Source organism: Acyrthosiphon pisum, chromosome X (genome assembly GCF_005508785.2).
Source record: "Acyrthosiphon pisum isolate AL4f chromosome X, pea_aphid_22Mar2018_4r6ur, whole genome shotgun sequence".
Classification (NCBI taxonomy): Eukaryota; Metazoa; Arthropoda; class Insecta; order Hemiptera; family Aphididae; genus Acyrthosiphon; species Acyrthosiphon pisum.
In genome coordinates, this window is record NC_042493.1 from 7873018 (window position 1) to 7891162 (window position 18145).

The 18145-nt window shown below is 29.0% G+C and overlaps 1 protein-coding gene across 2 annotated transcripts in view; it reads right to left on the minus strand.

Annotated features, from left to right (window-relative positions):
- The window catches only part of LOC100570313, a 19414-nt gene extending 5500 nt beyond the window's left edge, over nucleotides 1–13914 (minus strand). The window contains exons 1-9 of one of the 2 annotated variants that reach the window (XM_008188622.3): nucleotides 13312–13914; nucleotides 10810–10993; nucleotides 10683–10753; nucleotides 10144–10369; nucleotides 9470–9601; nucleotides 8681–8874; nucleotides 5103–5262; nucleotides 3707–4121; nucleotides 1532–2018 (exon numbers count right to left, since the gene is read on the minus strand). In XM_008188622.3, the coding sequence (XP_008186844.1) occupies nucleotides 1532–2018; nucleotides 3707–4121; nucleotides 5103–5262; nucleotides 8681–8874; nucleotides 9470–9601; nucleotides 10144–10369; nucleotides 10683–10753; nucleotides 10810–10993; nucleotides 13312–13314 (1872 nt within the window). In that variant the 5' untranslated portion in view covers nucleotides 13315–13914. Of the gene's footprint in view, nucleotides 1–1531; nucleotides 2019–3706; nucleotides 4125–5102; nucleotides 5263–8680; nucleotides 8875–9469; nucleotides 9602–10143; nucleotides 10370–10682; nucleotides 10754–10809; nucleotides 10994–13311 lie in introns of both variants that reach the window. The other variant, XM_003239983.4, reaches the window with a different exon arrangement.
- Nucleotides 13915–18145: the final 4231 nt, after the last annotated feature.

Below are 18145 nucleotides of genomic sequence, written 5' to 3' on the forward strand. Positions count from 1 at the left end.
TAATTGGCAATTTTTCAATAAAACGTTTATCTGTTTTGAGTTTTGTTACAAAAATACATGAGATACATTGAATAAACCTGCCTTTCGAAATAACAAGAAAAATAGCGGTAGGCATTAACAAATAATGACCAAGTACTCAAATTGAATATCTAAATAAATCAAAACAATTTTTTTTTTAAATGTAGCGAAAAAGTAGCGCGCTACATTTAAACAATAGCGTTAGAAATAGCATAAAAAAATGTAACTTTAGCGATAGCGAGCTACTTTTGGGGGGGAGTAGCAGTAGCGTTAGCGTGCTACAAAACAACAGTAGCGTCCCGACCACTGGTTGTTGTTTGTCGAATTGTCAGAAGAACAACTGACTGATACTCGGGTCGTCGAGTGACGACGTGCCATAAAAGTAATGTTATTGCTTATTAGTGTTTATTTATAAACTATTAAAATTTCGTGTTATACCAAGAATAACATCGAAACAATATTATATAATACATATAACAAAAATTAATTTTGGAACGGGCCTAAAAAGAATATCGCACACGGGCCATTTATTATGTAGTTGCGGCACTGGCTATGACAGTTAATTGAAAGTGTTCATTTGACAGTAAGTATCTATTATTGTTCATATTTCTTTGTATAATAAACTTGTATTTGTTTTTCCCATTTAATTGTCATTATATTATTTACTAGCTGTCCTGCCCGACGTTGTCTTGACCAAAGATTTTTATTTTTAATAAATATATTTGTACAACATTTTTATGCCATATTTCTTCTAATTTATTATGATATAGCTGATCCCACACACTTCGTGTCCCGTAAAAAGTGTCAACTATTAAAAAAAATTGTGATTGTCCAACTTCTTTTGGGTGTAACTCGCTACAATAAATGCACCTTATCCACCCCGGAAGACAATCCGACATTTCGGAGAAGACAATTCGGACATGAGTGAAATATCAAGAATAATAATAGAATAGAATATCAAGTAGGCATTGTGCAAAAATTCGATTGTATGCATGCTTGATCTGCCTGATTAACAAATGGCAACCAATATATTCATTACTCATAAAATACTAATTTTTTCTAATTATTATATAACAAATATTTATAAACAAAAATGTCCATCGTAAATCTTAAAATCTCTATTTGAGCACCTCCCCGGGTTGGACCTACAGGGTCCAATTGTGAATCTAAATCGTTCAGGTACCTACTCAACCACACACAAAAAAAATCATCAAAATCAGTTCAACCGTTTAGGAATACATAAAAGACATACAGACAATATTCATCGATATCTATGGATAATGTAGCATTCTAATGGTAAAATAATTTTTGATATCGGTCAAGTAGGTTTCGAGTTTATTCGTTACAAACATACAAATCTTTCCTCTTTATAATATTATTATAAATAACCATGTACAGAATACATTTTTACTATAAAAATTGATATTCTTAACGAGGTCTGACTCTGAAGGCGGAGAGCGGAAATAAATAAAAAACGCGCTGACATGCAAAAATTATCAATACTGTGTCTGACCTCGTTGATGAGTGGTGGCGGTCGTTTATCAGTGGCCTGGTCATGATCGCAGTCGCTCGCCGCCGCAGACGTTTCGCTGACGTGGTTGTCAGCATGTATAGTCACTCCACGGCTGTCACGATCATTGGGGGGTAAGTCTACTATGGATGACTTCTTGCCTAGTGCTCTCGCCGACTGTCCTTCGACGGCCACCTGCACCACCGACGGCAAAGGCGTCCCTGGCATGCCTTTCATCGACGGTGTATCTACATGTTTGGTCCGGTCGATTTTAGCTACCGTAATACCGGTGCCCGACGAAAACACTGACGGCTGCTGCATGTTGCCTGCCCGCATGTTGGCATCGTATTCTTGGAACATCTGATAAATTTTTTCCTCGTCCGCGCCCATCTTTGTAACGGTGAGGTCGCGCAACGTCTCGGATAGCTCCACGTCATCGTCACTCTCACCGGCATATTCCGGTTTGCCATCTAGCTTTTTTCCGTTGTCCCTGAAACCAAAACTTCTACCATTTAAGCACCGTCACTGCCATTCTATCTGCGTCTTGATTTAGGATAACGTTAGCGTCAAAAATTAAGTTGGTATTGACATTTTTGTTGTGGAATGACATAATATTTAGTTATATGTTCATATACTATAATATAATAGTCTTATAGAATATTCATGTACGTTGGCGAACATAACTACAGAGTAACGGACTCACAGGCTATAATCCATTTACCTAGCGGATCCCACTCTCAGTGTTGGCCGTAGAGGGTCCCTGGCCATAGCCGGTACAGCAGTCAAGAGTTTTGAGTAAAATAGACAGAACCTCTTTTTTTTATTCCAAAAAAATAAGAAATAATTAAAAAAAAACTTATTTTAATAATTTATAAAGATATTCCATTTATTATTTACGCTCCCCCCCTCCTCAATATTCTAACGAACTATTACGATGAGTTGGTATTCTCGTACACATCATAAAGAGCCACCTTATTAGTTATTTAACAGAGCTTAGTTTAATGTAGGTACCAACTAGGTATAATGAGATATTGGACATAGGCGGTTTGTGCTATGGGGCACACGTGCACGTGCCCCACCAACAAAATTAAAAGAAAGAAGAAGAATTTATATTAAATTAAAATTTAATAGGTATTTCTTTCATCATAATATAATTGGTATATTATTATTTATTTGAAAATATTAAACAAATTTTTCTCAAGGTGCCAACTAATGATAGGTACTCGTCAGTCTCAATTATTTTTCACCAACTTAGAAAAATGATTTCGTTAAATACAGCCCCCTATACCGTAGTTGATCTCTAGTAAGAAGATTTCACACTTTGATTTTTTCTTTGATAATGTTGACAAATCTAAGATATATTCTAACTAACCACTAACTAAAATGTTCATATTTTTTTCTTTTATATCTTTTTCAAATAACTTTTTCCATTATTCTATTACCTACTAATCTTTAAGTATTTTAATCTTATTATATGTACCACTCTTATATAGTTATATATTTTTAGCTTAATTTTACGCACACTGTATTCTTACTTTCTTATAGTTATATATAAATCTGTACCTATCATTACCCTTTTATTGTTAATAATAATAATATTTGTATTGTTAAAATAAAATATAAATAAATAATCGAAAACAATTATTTTATTAAATATGGGCGCTCCTACATAGATACAGGGTACTATATTATACGGTCATTGGGTGGCGAGCACAAATTCGTTGTACCCTATGGCCCGAACAACAGTACTAGATTTCCCCCACTCCTCAACACGAATTAATACGACCATGTCGGGAATATAGCACTTCTATTTAGTATATGGTGTATATTAATTAATATTCATAAATTTACAATACGTGGGCTCGGAACCAAAAGGTTCTATATCGATTTTTTTGAAAATCCACTTTTTGATACACACAGGTCAATGCTCTATAATCCAAGCTCACATCCAACCTTTTAGACGTAGGTCAAATATTTAAAGAGTTATCCAGAACTAAAAGGTGTTAAATCGATAAAATTTGCACATTGGTTATTTAATAGCAATCTAAATAGCACCTTTTGGTTCTTATTAATAGTGTTAAAACCAAAAGATTCTATCTGCATGAAAAAATGAATTAGTGATAACCAAAAATTACTATCTCATATTCATTGTATCAACCAGACAATGTTATAGCTTACCCAGTCGTCTCGTCGCATTTGAAGTGGTCGACCGAACTATCGAAATCGATCACTACAACCGTCTTGTGCGGGTTCGTTTCGACTATGGTGCTGTTGGACGACTCGGCGATCGAATCGATGGAAACATTCGACGCTTTGTAATCAGCGCTGAGCCAACCAAATGGCTTTTTCAACCAGCTGTTTTGCGCAGGTGGCAGTGTCTGTGAGCCAGCCCGTCTGGTTTGGTGGTACGTGATCGTATTTTCCGTCATCGTGGTCGCCATAGAAGCCGTCGACCATCGTCGGGAATGCCACGTTTCGCTCTCCACGAACTCTCTACTGGTTTTGGGCCACACATCCTCCTGCTCTTGCCGCCACTCCTCCTCATCCTCCACGATCGCTGTCTGCACTTCACCACTACTCTGCATCACGTCGTCTTCTGAATCACCGTTTATCGTTAATTTGTATTTATTCCAAATGCAGCAAGTATTAATACAATGGGTATTACGAATTCAACTGTGGGTGTGTGGTACCCGATTAGCGACGTTACCTAAACCTACGTTCCTCGCATGCAATTATTCATAAAAGTAAAACGAGTGGTAATCGATGGGATACCATAAAATTGTTGTTTAAATATACCATCACATGTTAACATGATATTCGGTTTAGTCTTCAGTGTAATTAAATCGTTAACATTGTGTTATGCGTATGTTATTGACTACCGTCGTACAGCTTGGATTTGGTAGTCTAAGGTAGAAAGGTTTCGTAATAAAACAATAGGAATGCCAATTTCTAATTTGAACGAATACGGGGGTAACCCACAAGGATTCAATGAACTTTACAGTTCTTGAGAGTAATGTAGTAATTTACCGCGTCTTCTTGATCCATGACGGTATCAATGGAAAAGTAGTTTACGCTGTCATATACATCTTCAATATACATGTTATTAATTCATGATGTTTTTAAATATTAAAAAGAAAATATTTTCCTAAATAAATTGAATAACAAAATAGATTCAGGAAGAAAATTTATATAAATAATCGTTATAGGTACTCGTAAATTATATTTGTATTATTTTTTACTATAATTTAGTGTTAATAAAATATGAGAGTTTTGTTTAATTATTGTGAATTTTTGACGGCCATGTACCTTTTTTTTTTTTTAAATTAAAATGTTACGGACGCGCTGATATAAGGTTGGGAACATCATTGGTTTAAGATCACTCATTCAGTTGAATCGAAAAAGTAGCAAAGAAATTTGAGTTATGGGTAAATGAGGACAAAACAGGTACATGGTCATGGGGAGTCACTTAGATAGACTATCTGGGTACATCGGATATCGGACAATGCAAGCATTGTATCAGGTGGGCAATCTTTTGTATTTATTTATTAAACTATACGCTGCAGTAGAATCATACCATAATTATAGGATTCTACTGTTGGACTCTCAATTTCCAGTTTATTTTCGTCTTCATTCTTCAACGGTTTTAACACTGGTGGTTTGCAAAACATTTTTTTCACTGAATTATCGGGGTAAGCGATATTCATTCTTATTGTTGTCTTTTTTTCCTCTTCAAGCTATGTAAGACAAATCATATTCATATTAGTTTTTTATTCCTAATTTTTTAGAGGCATACTACACACACCTATATATTTTGACTGCAAACAGAAATAGAACTTTCATGAATACCTTATACAGCATATAACCATCTATATATTCTATAATCTACCTACACTCTACAGTCTATATGGCTTAAATTATTTTATAAAAATGTATTCATATATCACATAGGTATTATTAATACATTTTAGATTACTATTTAAATAGTTTTTATCATAATTTCCCAAATAAAAACTGAACTACTTTAAAGATCATAATTGTCAATAGAAACGTTGTCAATTGCTTCTAATTAAGGGGCCTGGTCGCGACTTTTCAAATTTTCCGCATTACTATAAAATTTAAAATAAAATTTTATATTTTAGTTGCCATCTCAATTATAAGACTTTTCCACTGATCTACTACCCAATACCTATTTAGGGGGGGGGGGGGTTGATAGGGTGTATTATATCGACCAAGACACACTTTACAGGAAAAACTCTCACACCTTGTAGATTGGTCCGATTTCCGTAATTTTTTTTTTTGTTAGATAGAAGAATATTTTTTACAGGGCGCTTGGACTTTGATTTTTGATTACGTTGCTAAAAACAAATAATAATACAAAAACTAAAAAGTTGTAAAAATTGACTAAATTCAAACTTGTAATATAAGATTTCGAAAAATAATTTTGAAAATCCAAGTCCAATGCGCCCTGCAATAAGTCTTTCTCTATGTAACAAAAAAAAATTACGGAAATCGGTCCAATCTACGAGGCGTAAGAGTTTTTCCTGTAAGGCATGTTTTTGAGCAAAAAAACAGGTCGCGCGCAGGCCCCTTAACAACACTATTTAGAATTTTTTAATAAAAAACACATTTGAGGCTAAGGATCTGATGTCGCCTAAATCCAACAAGAGATCGCCGAACAGATTAAAGATGTTACTATAAAATCAATAATAATATATAGCTATATAAATGTACTTTTTATACTTAAAATTTACAATAGAACATTTCAAGATTCATTATTAATGGTATAAATCTACCTATATAAGATTCTGAGCGTAGCAATAAATGTATTTTATTTAGAATGAAATGTTTTTTTAAAAAAACATGTTTTGTCTGTCATAAACATTTGGGGTAGTTAAATTGGTCTAATTATTAACACCAGCATCTTTACTCCCAGAAAAGTTAAATTAACTTATGCATACATAATTAAAATTCTTAGTATTATTTGAATATGTCGGAAAAAACAAAAACAAAAGAGGGAAAATGGGAAATTTTACATGAATCCAATTTTTGACAAAATAGATTTTATTTATTTGGGTTAACTCAAAAATTAATATCTTATCTGTAAACACTTGCACTTTTAAACAAATATTAAAATTAGAATTTTTCATATACAGGGTGTAACAGATAGAACTAACTTTTGGAATAACTTTTGTTCTAATCAATATTTTAAAACTTTTTTTATATATAACTAGCTGAACCCGTGCAATTCGTTGCCCATTAAGTGTACCAAATATATGTGACTCAAACTTTGTTCAATTCGTTATTTAATATTCGGTGTATGGTTTCAAAATTAATCTTAACTTTTCCGTTGCCCGGAATAAAAATTTTGATTCGCAGCAGTACATTAACAGGTAGGCAATCTACCTGCGGTAGATCGCGGACCCAGTGCTGTATGTACGTTAGCTTGTATGATTCAACTCTTAAGTATCTATGTTATACCAAGATTGTCGTATTCTACCTATGGTGGATTGATATAATCAATTAATACAAAATCCTAACCTAACCTAACCGTACTAAAATCAGACGAATAAACGCAAACGCATACAAAAAAATTCATTCAAATCGGTCTAACCATTTAGGAGTTCAGTCACAACACACGTACAGTAGAATTATTGCGCTTAGCAACACATTCTGCGATTCATTTTGATATTATATGAAATCAACAAACATACCCGATTAACCAATAGCAACCAATATAATATAATGCACTGTTGTATTTTTGACATACAGATTTGAGATTTCCTACCTTTCCGGTGGATTTTCTTAAAATTTTATTTCGTAAAAACCTTCTATTGGCAGTTACGAACATCTTAAAAAAAAAATTGAGCCAAATCGGACCAGCCGTTCTCGATTGATGAATTGTTATACATTTTTGTCTCCATTTTTATATATATAGATTTACAGCCACTTACGCTACACGTGTAATAAAAAAAAATATATTTTTATTTTTTAATACCAAAAATAAAAAAATTTAAATTTGATTTAAATTTTTTTGAATAAAATCAAAATAGTCTATTTTTGAATCTGATTATAAGAATGATTTGGATGGTAAAAAAATCTATCTAAAGCAAGTACCTAGTTTATTTTTTAGAATTTTTTAAAATATCAATAATTTTTCAATTAAATTAATCTGGAACGTAATAACTTTTTTAAAAATATTATTTTTGGAAATTTGCTGACATGGGTATATTTCTTAAACTATTTACTAATCATATAATTTTATCAATTTTTATTATACGTTTAAGTAGCATAATTCTTTTTTTTTGGTCAAGTCTTTCTGTTACACCTTGTATGGTAAAATTTTAAAAATATGTTTATTTTTTTTTTTAGTTATTTAAACATTGTTCAAATTTTGTACATTTTTTAAAACTATTCTGTCGATAAAAAAATGTTGCTTTCTTAAAAAAGCTTGAAAATGTAATGGGATGTCGCTCATAAGTCATAAATAGTTTTAAAAGTAACAGTACAAAATTATTAAATATACATAGGCATGGTTTTTTTTTATATGTTTATATTTTATATTTTTTATGTGTCCAGGTTTTGACAAAATTCATCAAAATCCTGACAATTTCCAAATAGTTTTCAGTTATAAATTCATAACATTTTTTCTTTTCATGGCTGGCATTAAAGATTTTAAAAAATTACGTTATTATTTATGTCTATGAAATATTTTTGTTTTTATACATTTTTTTTTTTAATCATTAAATTGTATTATTTATAGACAGACACAACTATGCTAAGATGACACACTCAGAATCGTTTTTCGTATATAACGATTTATAATTGAATTTAAATATAAATATAAAATACAATGACGTACTTGAAAACTTCTGTACAGTAGAGCGGTACCCACTTGTCCACATTTTTATAATTTATTATACCTAATGCAGAATTGCAAATCATGTAATGTTTTCTATTTTTTATTGGTGTTTGTAGATTGTTATTTAATTTAATTTAAATAAAAAGTGACTGGAAGAATTATGAAATTATATTGTTGGAAATATAGTATATGTGAATTTTAGCATCAACAATATTATTATGAAAATTAAATGGGATGCCTTCGATATTTTTAATCTTCTCGTGTGAGTTATGCGTGTGATGATTATTATTTACCTCCTTGTTATGTTGTTGTTGCAATTGTATTGCTTTCATTTTATTATGTCTCCTTTGTTGTCTTACATTCTTATTGTGGAAATTAACCTCTTTCACTTTAATCCACGGGTGATGAGGTTGGGGTAACGGTTCTAAATAGGGAGATGTATATTTTTTCGTGGATCTCGTTGATTTCGGAAGTTTCATGTATTCAACTGAAATCAGAAACCCGATCAATATAAAAACTTTATATTAAAAATAGTTGATTTGAGTTATTTATGGTACAATGCCAAACTGACAATTATATTTAATATAATGCAATTTACGATATGATTCAAATGAAATTATTATTATTTGATAGGTAGTTAACAAATCAGGGTGGATATGTACAATTGATACAAATACAAATATTGTTTTTATTAAATAAATTGTCTAATTTAATTCCAAGATTTTGATCTGCATTAAATTGTTTTGTTGATATTATATTATAGTAAACATGCTCTAGTAAGAAATAAAGAATTTAAATAATATAAACCTCAATGTTAAACAATTTAAAAATTTAAATAAATTATAATTATCAGCATTATGGTTGATAATAGTTTTTATTTTTTTTTTTTTTAGGTTTAAGGCTTCGACGTTTGAGGTCATTAGCCTGTAAGGTTGGTAGGGTTGGTACAGTAGGATTGGGATGGTTAGTAGATAATAGATAAGAATCATAATATATAAAATAGACATATAAAATAATTTAATTAGTTATAATCAAAAATAATTTTTAAGTAGTTTTTTTACAACAATATAATAAGTTCTTACGATTTTTTTCAGGTACGGCTTCCTTGAGAAAATAATTTAGTCTCTTGATAAAACACGGATATGCTATGTGAAGTATACTACTCATCAAGATTCTTTCTTCTGGTAAATAATCTTTTTTTATGTTACCTGAAACTATATTAGCGAATGCGGCTGTAAGCTTAAACATTTTATTATAACATTTATTTTTTCTAGTTTTTCTTTTGTACAGAAGTTACCTAAATACATCTAATAAATATTTAATTAGTTCTAAATATTTTTTTTTAGTAACAAAGTATATATTATTAAACTGTTAATATTTTTATTTTATGAGGAATTCAGTACCTAAGAGTTTGGTGTTTAATTCAAAATTAATTTATTCTATACATTTTCAAATTGAAAAAATTAATATAGAAAAAACTCAGAATTTTAATATTTTTTGATAGCGTTTATGAATATTTATAGCTCGAATAGCCTACACCAAATAAAAATGTAAATAATAAATATGAGCATAAAATTATAAAAAAATATAATATCCAACATAATCAAATAATAATTACATACCATTTGTATTATTCTTAGGTTATGTATTGAAGATGTTAATCAACGAGTGTGTTTGACGCAACAACTTAGCACTCCTATTAAGCCTATTAATCTAAACGATAATTTTCGTTTAAGTGGTTGGAAAGTAGACTAACTTGTTTGATCGGACATTTTCTCATTGTTCTTTTGAATCACGTAATCTTTAATTATCTGCAGAAAATCGACCACATAAAGTTCAGTTTTTACCAAAGCATCTACTGCCACAGTATGGGGGATAAATGTACGAACACCTAAAGCTTTGAGAGCACGCCTTGTACTCTTTGATGTGGCCAAATCGAAGTCTTCCTTCATATTATGAAAAAGATTGTCCAGTACAGAAATCTGATGTATGGAAGAGAAAATATAATTGAAGTTTAAAGTATCACATACGGTAGAAAAAACATGTTCAAAATCAATTGTTGGGAAATCTGAACAATTACATTATAATATTCATAAGTAATAAGTAATAACTAATAACTAGCTGTTTTGTTATCCTATAGGCTAGGGGCCTCTAATCTACGGTCCGTGAGCCGGATCCGGCCCACCAAGGTTTTTGCACCGGCCCGCCAAGCTAAAACCATTGATTTAATAATAATAAAAATTGTTCAGACATCGAGTGTCTATTAATAATTTATTTATTATATAGTTATCCAACCTGTTGGTCAGACAATTCCTGGTACCATGTTGGTCCCGTGATTTGTTTTCTATTGATTTTTGTTATTTGTTCTGAAAAAAAAATACGTTTTAACTACTTTTGAACGTTATACGTCCGTCGTTCATACTCGTTTGTCTCTTAAAATCTTCGTAATTCTTCTTGGCCAAACAGTAATTTTTAGTCGCAATCGAGTGCTGTGTCCGTCGTTTCCGTTCCTGGGTTTCCTCATAATACTCTCGAACCATTGATTTATTTGAAATGTTTTCATGTAAACCTACTTCCGATGAAACATTATTGTGAGGTACTTTTTCCTGTGGATTAACAATATAGGTAACATTAAACACCAATAGGTATCATGATTTGACTATTAAAACAACAATGTAAGGAATCATATCATCACTTCAGAGACTTTAAAAAATAGGACCACGTACATTGACAATACATAGGTACTTAAGGTCTGCATCAAAAATATAAAGGAAGAAGTGATGATGTAGTTCATGTAGTAATAATATAATTATTTTAAAACGTGTGAGTTCACAGTTCAGTTATAGCCTATAGGTAATCATCATACAAATAAAAATCAGTAATCTGCACATAATTCTCAGAGAATAGGTAGATTGTTATTGCTTTTTTAAGTAATACACTACCCCGGCCTTAAATATGCATTACAGTTGCTATGATCTAAAATTTAAACGTAGATGAAAATTAGTCTTATTGCATTGTTCAAGAGCGTATAAAGCATTTTAATCCTGTTTTATGTTTTTATCTTCAAATAATCAAATCATATTAACTAAATAAAATAAATAGTATTAGAGTTGTAAACAAACAATTTTTGCCCCATGAATAGTGTCCAAAACCTTAGTTACGGTAAGCCTATCCATACGGGTTAGACATCTTTCCCTCGATAGTTTTTGTAATTAGATTGTCAGTTGTCACAGTTGTTAAGGTATCACTTCAATAGATACATATTTTTTGATCTTGAATTTTTACAAACTGTAATCCACATTGTAATTTCTTTTATTGTTAGGTACTGTTGCTCCGATACCGCTACTACGTTTCAGTGTTTCAGATTTGCTGTTAACGGCCGCGACTCACGGTATGTTTAATATATTTCTTGGTTTATTAATGTAGTAGGTTCCAAATGGAAAACATAAATATTGAACATATGTGAAGATGATTGCATAAGTAGAACAAGTGGAGAATATTGACAATACAATAACATTATACAATTTTTAATTTTTAATTTTTAACTTAAATAATAAGTTACATTTTTTATTAAAATTTATTATTAACTAATAGTAAATTATATTAGATTTTTATTTTTAATTTGTATTATAATTCATAGAAAACTCCAAGAATATTGGAATACAGGAAATTATTTAGGTATTGTTTGTACAGATTAATGATTATTTTCTATTGATATATAATAGATATAATTATATATTATGTATAGTCGAAGGTGAGAATTATATTGTTAAAAAAGTTAAAAGTTAAGTTAAAAAGTTTTTTTTTAAATTTTTAACTTAACTAGTTAATTATTTTTGTTTTTAACTTTTCAGCTTAAATTTGTACTGTTGTAACTTAACTCTGTGTAGTTAATTATCATTGTCATACAGTTAATTTCTTTCCGTGTCATGCGAAACCAACTAGACAATTCTGATTCAATGACTCTTTTTCGATTTTTATCATTTTTTTTCTAATTATATATTTTTATAATAATCTATTTTTTACACAATGTTAAACGACTTGATAAATGTTTGTGTAAAACAAAATACTAGGGCAGTTGATGACTTAAAAATATTGTAACTTGAGAAAAAAAATAACTTTCACTGAGTTAAGTTAAGTTTATTTTCTATCTCAACTTTAAACTTATAGAGTTAATTTTTTTTTGTTAACTTTTAACTTAACTGAAGGTAATTTAATTTAATTAACTTAACTTGCCACAATTAATTATTTTCATTAACTTTCCATCAACGTTGGGCTGTACACATTGGAACAACTATAGGTGAGGGGGCTAGGGCCTAGGGGGCCCTTTGATTAGTCTCCCTGGCCATGATTTAAGCCCCGCCCCCCTAGTTAAGCCAATTTGTACAGCCCTATGTTAATGTAAAGTTAATGAAAATAATTAAATGTGTTAGGTGGACTATAGCCTCCCCAGAATTTTAACCCTATTTGCACCTATAGCTGTAAATCCATGTTTAGTAGGTACACCGCGCCGAGGGAATTAGTGAAACAATTAGTACATTATATAGATACATATTAAATTTACCGATTGTTAATTGGTTTCATATCCTAATAAAATGTTTAAAATACGTAAAATAACGAAAAAGATAGTAATAGTCTGGTATGGAAATATAAAATGTAGTTTTTGATTAAATTACTGTTATAATTTTAGAAGTGTATGTATCTGTTCTGCATATACAAATAAGCTGTTATTAGATAGTAGATTCTATAAAGTATACTTAGTATATACAATATACATACAAATTACTTAGGTACGTATACTTTTGCGCATATCTACTATAATATTTCATTGTATGCATGGAAAATTAGAGTCATTAAAAATATTACCTAACAATGCTGAATTATTTTACAGGGGTGAATTAAAAAATAATATATTTTTACTTACCATTTTGTTGAACTATTCTCTATACCGGGTGCTATATCAAATACCTTATTTTAATTGTTCTTTCGTAATTAAGTGAACAGAATAGTTAAAATGACATTGTTTATTTTGGTTTTGAATAAATGAACACACAATAAGTACATAAATACGATTTGTAAACATGTTAGGTTAACGTAGTGACCAAATGGAAATAACTAACAAAAATTAAAATATTAATAATTCAGTATTATAGTAACCACGAAGTAGAGAAGATAAAGTGACACCGCCCCCGTATTTTTCAATGGTACGATATTAACGCAAAAAATCGAGGCAGTTTGGTAGTTCCGAACTTGTCACCAGAATTTTCTCAAAGGTCGACTTTTATATGAGTTGTAATGGAGATTTACATTTAAATTTTATTCAATTGTATTAATTGTTGTTCGACTGTCAATTATCGCCATGTCAACATAATATATTTTATGTTATATTACTTACTGATCCCGTGCACTTCGTTGCCCGTTAAACGTACCAATACTCTATATGACTCAAACTTTGTTTCCATGTTGTTTTACGTAACTGTATGATTTAACTCTAAAGCATCAAAGTTATACCAAATGTGTCGTTTTTACTTAATATAATCAATTAATACAAAATCCTAACCTAATCTAACCGTACTAAAATCCGACGAATAAAAAAAACCAAATTTAACCATTTTTAATATAGCCCATCTTCTTCCCAGAGGTCTACCCACAAACATTCATTTAAGTATATATATATTGACAAAAAATAATAATACAAATCAACAAACATGCCCGATTAACCAATATATAATACACTATTATTATTTTAATCTGCAGCAATAAACTACATTTTTTATCATTTAGTTTATATTTTTCTGGACAAATTTCGCAACGTGTAGATTTAAATTTGTAATGTATATGTGCATTGTTTAACAAAAATTATATCTAAAGCCTAGATTATTACTTATTTAGGATGTCAATTTTTAATATCAATTTTAAAGAACTTTAAAATGAATATGGGTCCTATTTTTAAAATTCTGTGAAATAATTACATTACATTTGTAATTATTTTTGGCATATCATATTTTAAATAGAAAAAGTTATTTCTAAATATCGAGGTCCAGTAACTTATGAATTCAACCTTTTTTAAAAAAAAAATACAATTGAACTTCACGAATGTTTAATTTATTACCGCTTTAATAGTTTTTATAGTTATGCAAACAAAAATAACAAAAATATTTATTATTATATAAAATATATTAATTTTCCACGATGTATTGGCATGTGTATGCGCGAATGAGAGTTAAAAACGATAGCGTATTATATTAGTAATTTTATCACATTAGTGGTATTGCATATTAATTTTCATTAACCAATTACACATTGACAGCCTAAATGTACATGTCATATAAATTGCCTAAATATTACTCCTTAAAACATGCTCCGTTGCAGCCTCCTTAAAAAGAAAACCATAGAATTATCAGCAGGCCATGATGCAGATCGCAGGGCGAAACTATTTATAATACCATCTATAGCAGCCTAAAAATTATATTTAAAACATTAAATCTTGATAGAAATCTCATGTTCTCTCAATCTTAATAATTGTAGTAATTAGTATAACTGTATAATACGAGCTAAAATATAATATAATAATGATTTTTTTTATACACCTATTAATTTGGAATAACTATTAAAATGTTATCAACTAATATATGTAGAATTATAGACCTAGAATCATAAAATAGAGATAGATACGTATAGTATCTAATTTATTATGATGAAAATATTTTTAAAATTGTATTATATAGAAAATTAGATGTTAATCATCAATTATTGGCCATTGTTGATGGTCCGTCCACCACTACAATCATTTTTATCTTTAGGTCATCAGCTGTGTCTATAAAGTAGTAAATAGTGCCTACTAAATTTATCAACAATTGGCGTGCAGTATTGATTTCAGTAGTTGTACTTCATAGTGCTTGTCACAAAACGTGATTATAAATTGCCTGATTTTTACTCCTTAATATAAATAGCCAACCCGATACATACTATTAGTAATACATACAAACATATAAGTATACAACATTAAATATTCATTATGTAATAGGTATCTGATGTACGTACAACAAATACATATATTGTGGGTATAGGGTGTGTGTATTTATTATAAGGTAATTATAGGTACTGTATTATAAATATAATAAAATACCTATCACTTAAAAACGTAGGCTGACAGATCGGCCCTCTGAATCAAGTTAATATATTGAATTTAAATTTAACACGTCATAAACACAATAATACACCTAAATACGTCTCTACAGCAGAGCGACTTCCTCCCTGGTTTTAAATAATTATAGTACGTAAGTAAAATGAATCAAATTTAATATACATCAATTAAGCTATTAATTTAATGCTATTATAGATTAAAGGTGTATCTGTATACATATTTTAGTTATTATCTTTAAGACTTCAACTATATGAGTGACGATATATTAAAATATATTATCTTTGTCAGATATCCAGATAATGAAAACAATCACCTACACCTTATACTTATACAGTACATTCAACTTTCGATAATTAAAAAATTTCGGTAATTCGAAGTTATTGCTCGTTCTCTTAAACATCTTGCAGTAATCAAATAAAAACAATGCATTTAAGTACACTCGGTAATTATTCATAGTAAAATTTTAGGGAAAACTATCCGTCAACACAAGACAATTCAAAGTATATTCACCAAAATGTATTACTTTATAATTTTATCGTTGATAATTTACCTTACAATTGTGTATACATTTAGAATATTATTTCTGATAACTATCAAATTACTATAACAGTTACAAAATTTTTTTTCATAACTCACTGAGTTAAAAATAAACTGCTAGAAATGTTCAATTTTTACCTCCCAAAAGTACCAACTGGATTCACTTTTCTATCAGAAAAGATGCTGATCTCGAAAATCTGAGCATTTTTACAACCCAAAATATTGACTGACTGAAAAATAAATAAAAAACACATATTATTGTAAAATCAATACATTTTTTAAACCAACTTAGAATCTATGAAATACTGTGTTTATATGTTTTTTCAATTTTTCGGTTACACTATATACTAATAATAACTTATTCTAATGTTTTTTGGCCCTCTTAATATTTCAAACCAATCAGAAATTCAAAAGCATCATATTTTGCCAATTGGATAGATAAAAATTGAAAAATTAAAACAACGATTCTCGTAAATAGGTAGCTCATTCTGTAATCGAAAAATCTAATAAAACACATAAACACAGTATTTTCTAAATTCTAAGTTGGTTGAAAGAAGATATTGATTTTACAATGATGTGTGTTTTTTATTTATTTTTCAGTTTGTCAATATTTTGGGTTGTAAAAATGCTCAGATTTTTGAGATCAGCATTTTTTGTGATAGAAAAGTAAATCCAAATGGTCCTTTTTGGAGGTAAAAATTGAAATTTTCTAGAAGTTTTTGAAAGGATCAAGAAAAACAAAAAAAAAAAGTGGTAATTTTTACACAAAACAAAAGTTTGAAAAAAATCTATTTTATTTTTTGGGTGTAACTCAAAAACTATAGACGTTTGAAATGTTCACTAAATGTATCAGCATTTAAATGAATGGTAACATTTTCGAAATATTTTGACTCTTTTTGAGTTATAGTTATAGCGTTGAGAAATTGTTTGAAATTTGTATTTTTTTTTAAATTATTCTCGATTCTATCTTTTTTGCTGAGTAAAACAGCTTGAAAATTTAATGCAATGTTTCTTATAAGTTTCATTAATGTTGGTTCAAAAATATTAAAGAATCATAGACAAGATTAGTTTTTATATATGCATTTTAAGTTCAAATTTTAAACAAAATTCATAAAAATTTTGAAATTGTATTTTTAGATTAAAATTCATAACATGTTTTCCTTTCATAACATTAAAAAAATGTCCTATCTTTAACAAACAAAAAAAAAATTACCGAAAACTAACATAAATTTTGATATGAGCGTTTGAATTTAAAATGTTTACGTATTAGCCATTAGGTATTGGATTATTATCGGTAAATTAACAAACTTTCATCTATCAACTTTTTATATTTTGTTGTAACTCATAATGAATAACCCTAGAAACTTGAAACCTTCACCAAATGTTAAAATGACCATTTTATATACACGGTAAATTCAAAAATTTTAACCCTATTTTAACTATATATTGCTATTTTAAAAGTGATATATTACTTATGACTAAGTTATAAGTTATACTATATTTTATGATATGATTATGATTTAAAAATTTATTTTACTTTTAGACATTAGTATTACTGTAGGTTTTAACTTTTCAAGTAGGTACCCACAAATAATATTTTTAAATTACAACAATACATGACTAAAATTAATTTACAAGTATTACAATTTATATTTATATGCATGTATAATAAACGGATTTTAAACCCTTTAGCAAAATACAATAATTATGACTACAGTTTCAGTTATCTTATAATATATATATATTATGGATAACAATTTAAAAAAGTTTGAATTAGAAATTGTGGTACCTAATAATAAACAGCGAATAAAGAATAAATTAGATAAAAAAAAAACAAAATATAAGTTATTGAATTAACAAAAAATAGTTACAATATAGAACCAAGCGGTGCATAATAATTATTAAAAAACAATATTTTAAATAAGTAAATTTAAGGCAACATTCTGTCTAAATACATAACGCGACATACCAAAAAAAATCATCATGATCCATTAGTTCGCCAAGAACAGAGCCCTGGGGATAAAAACGAAATAAAAGTATAATTGTTTTTACAAAAAGAAATATGAAATAAATT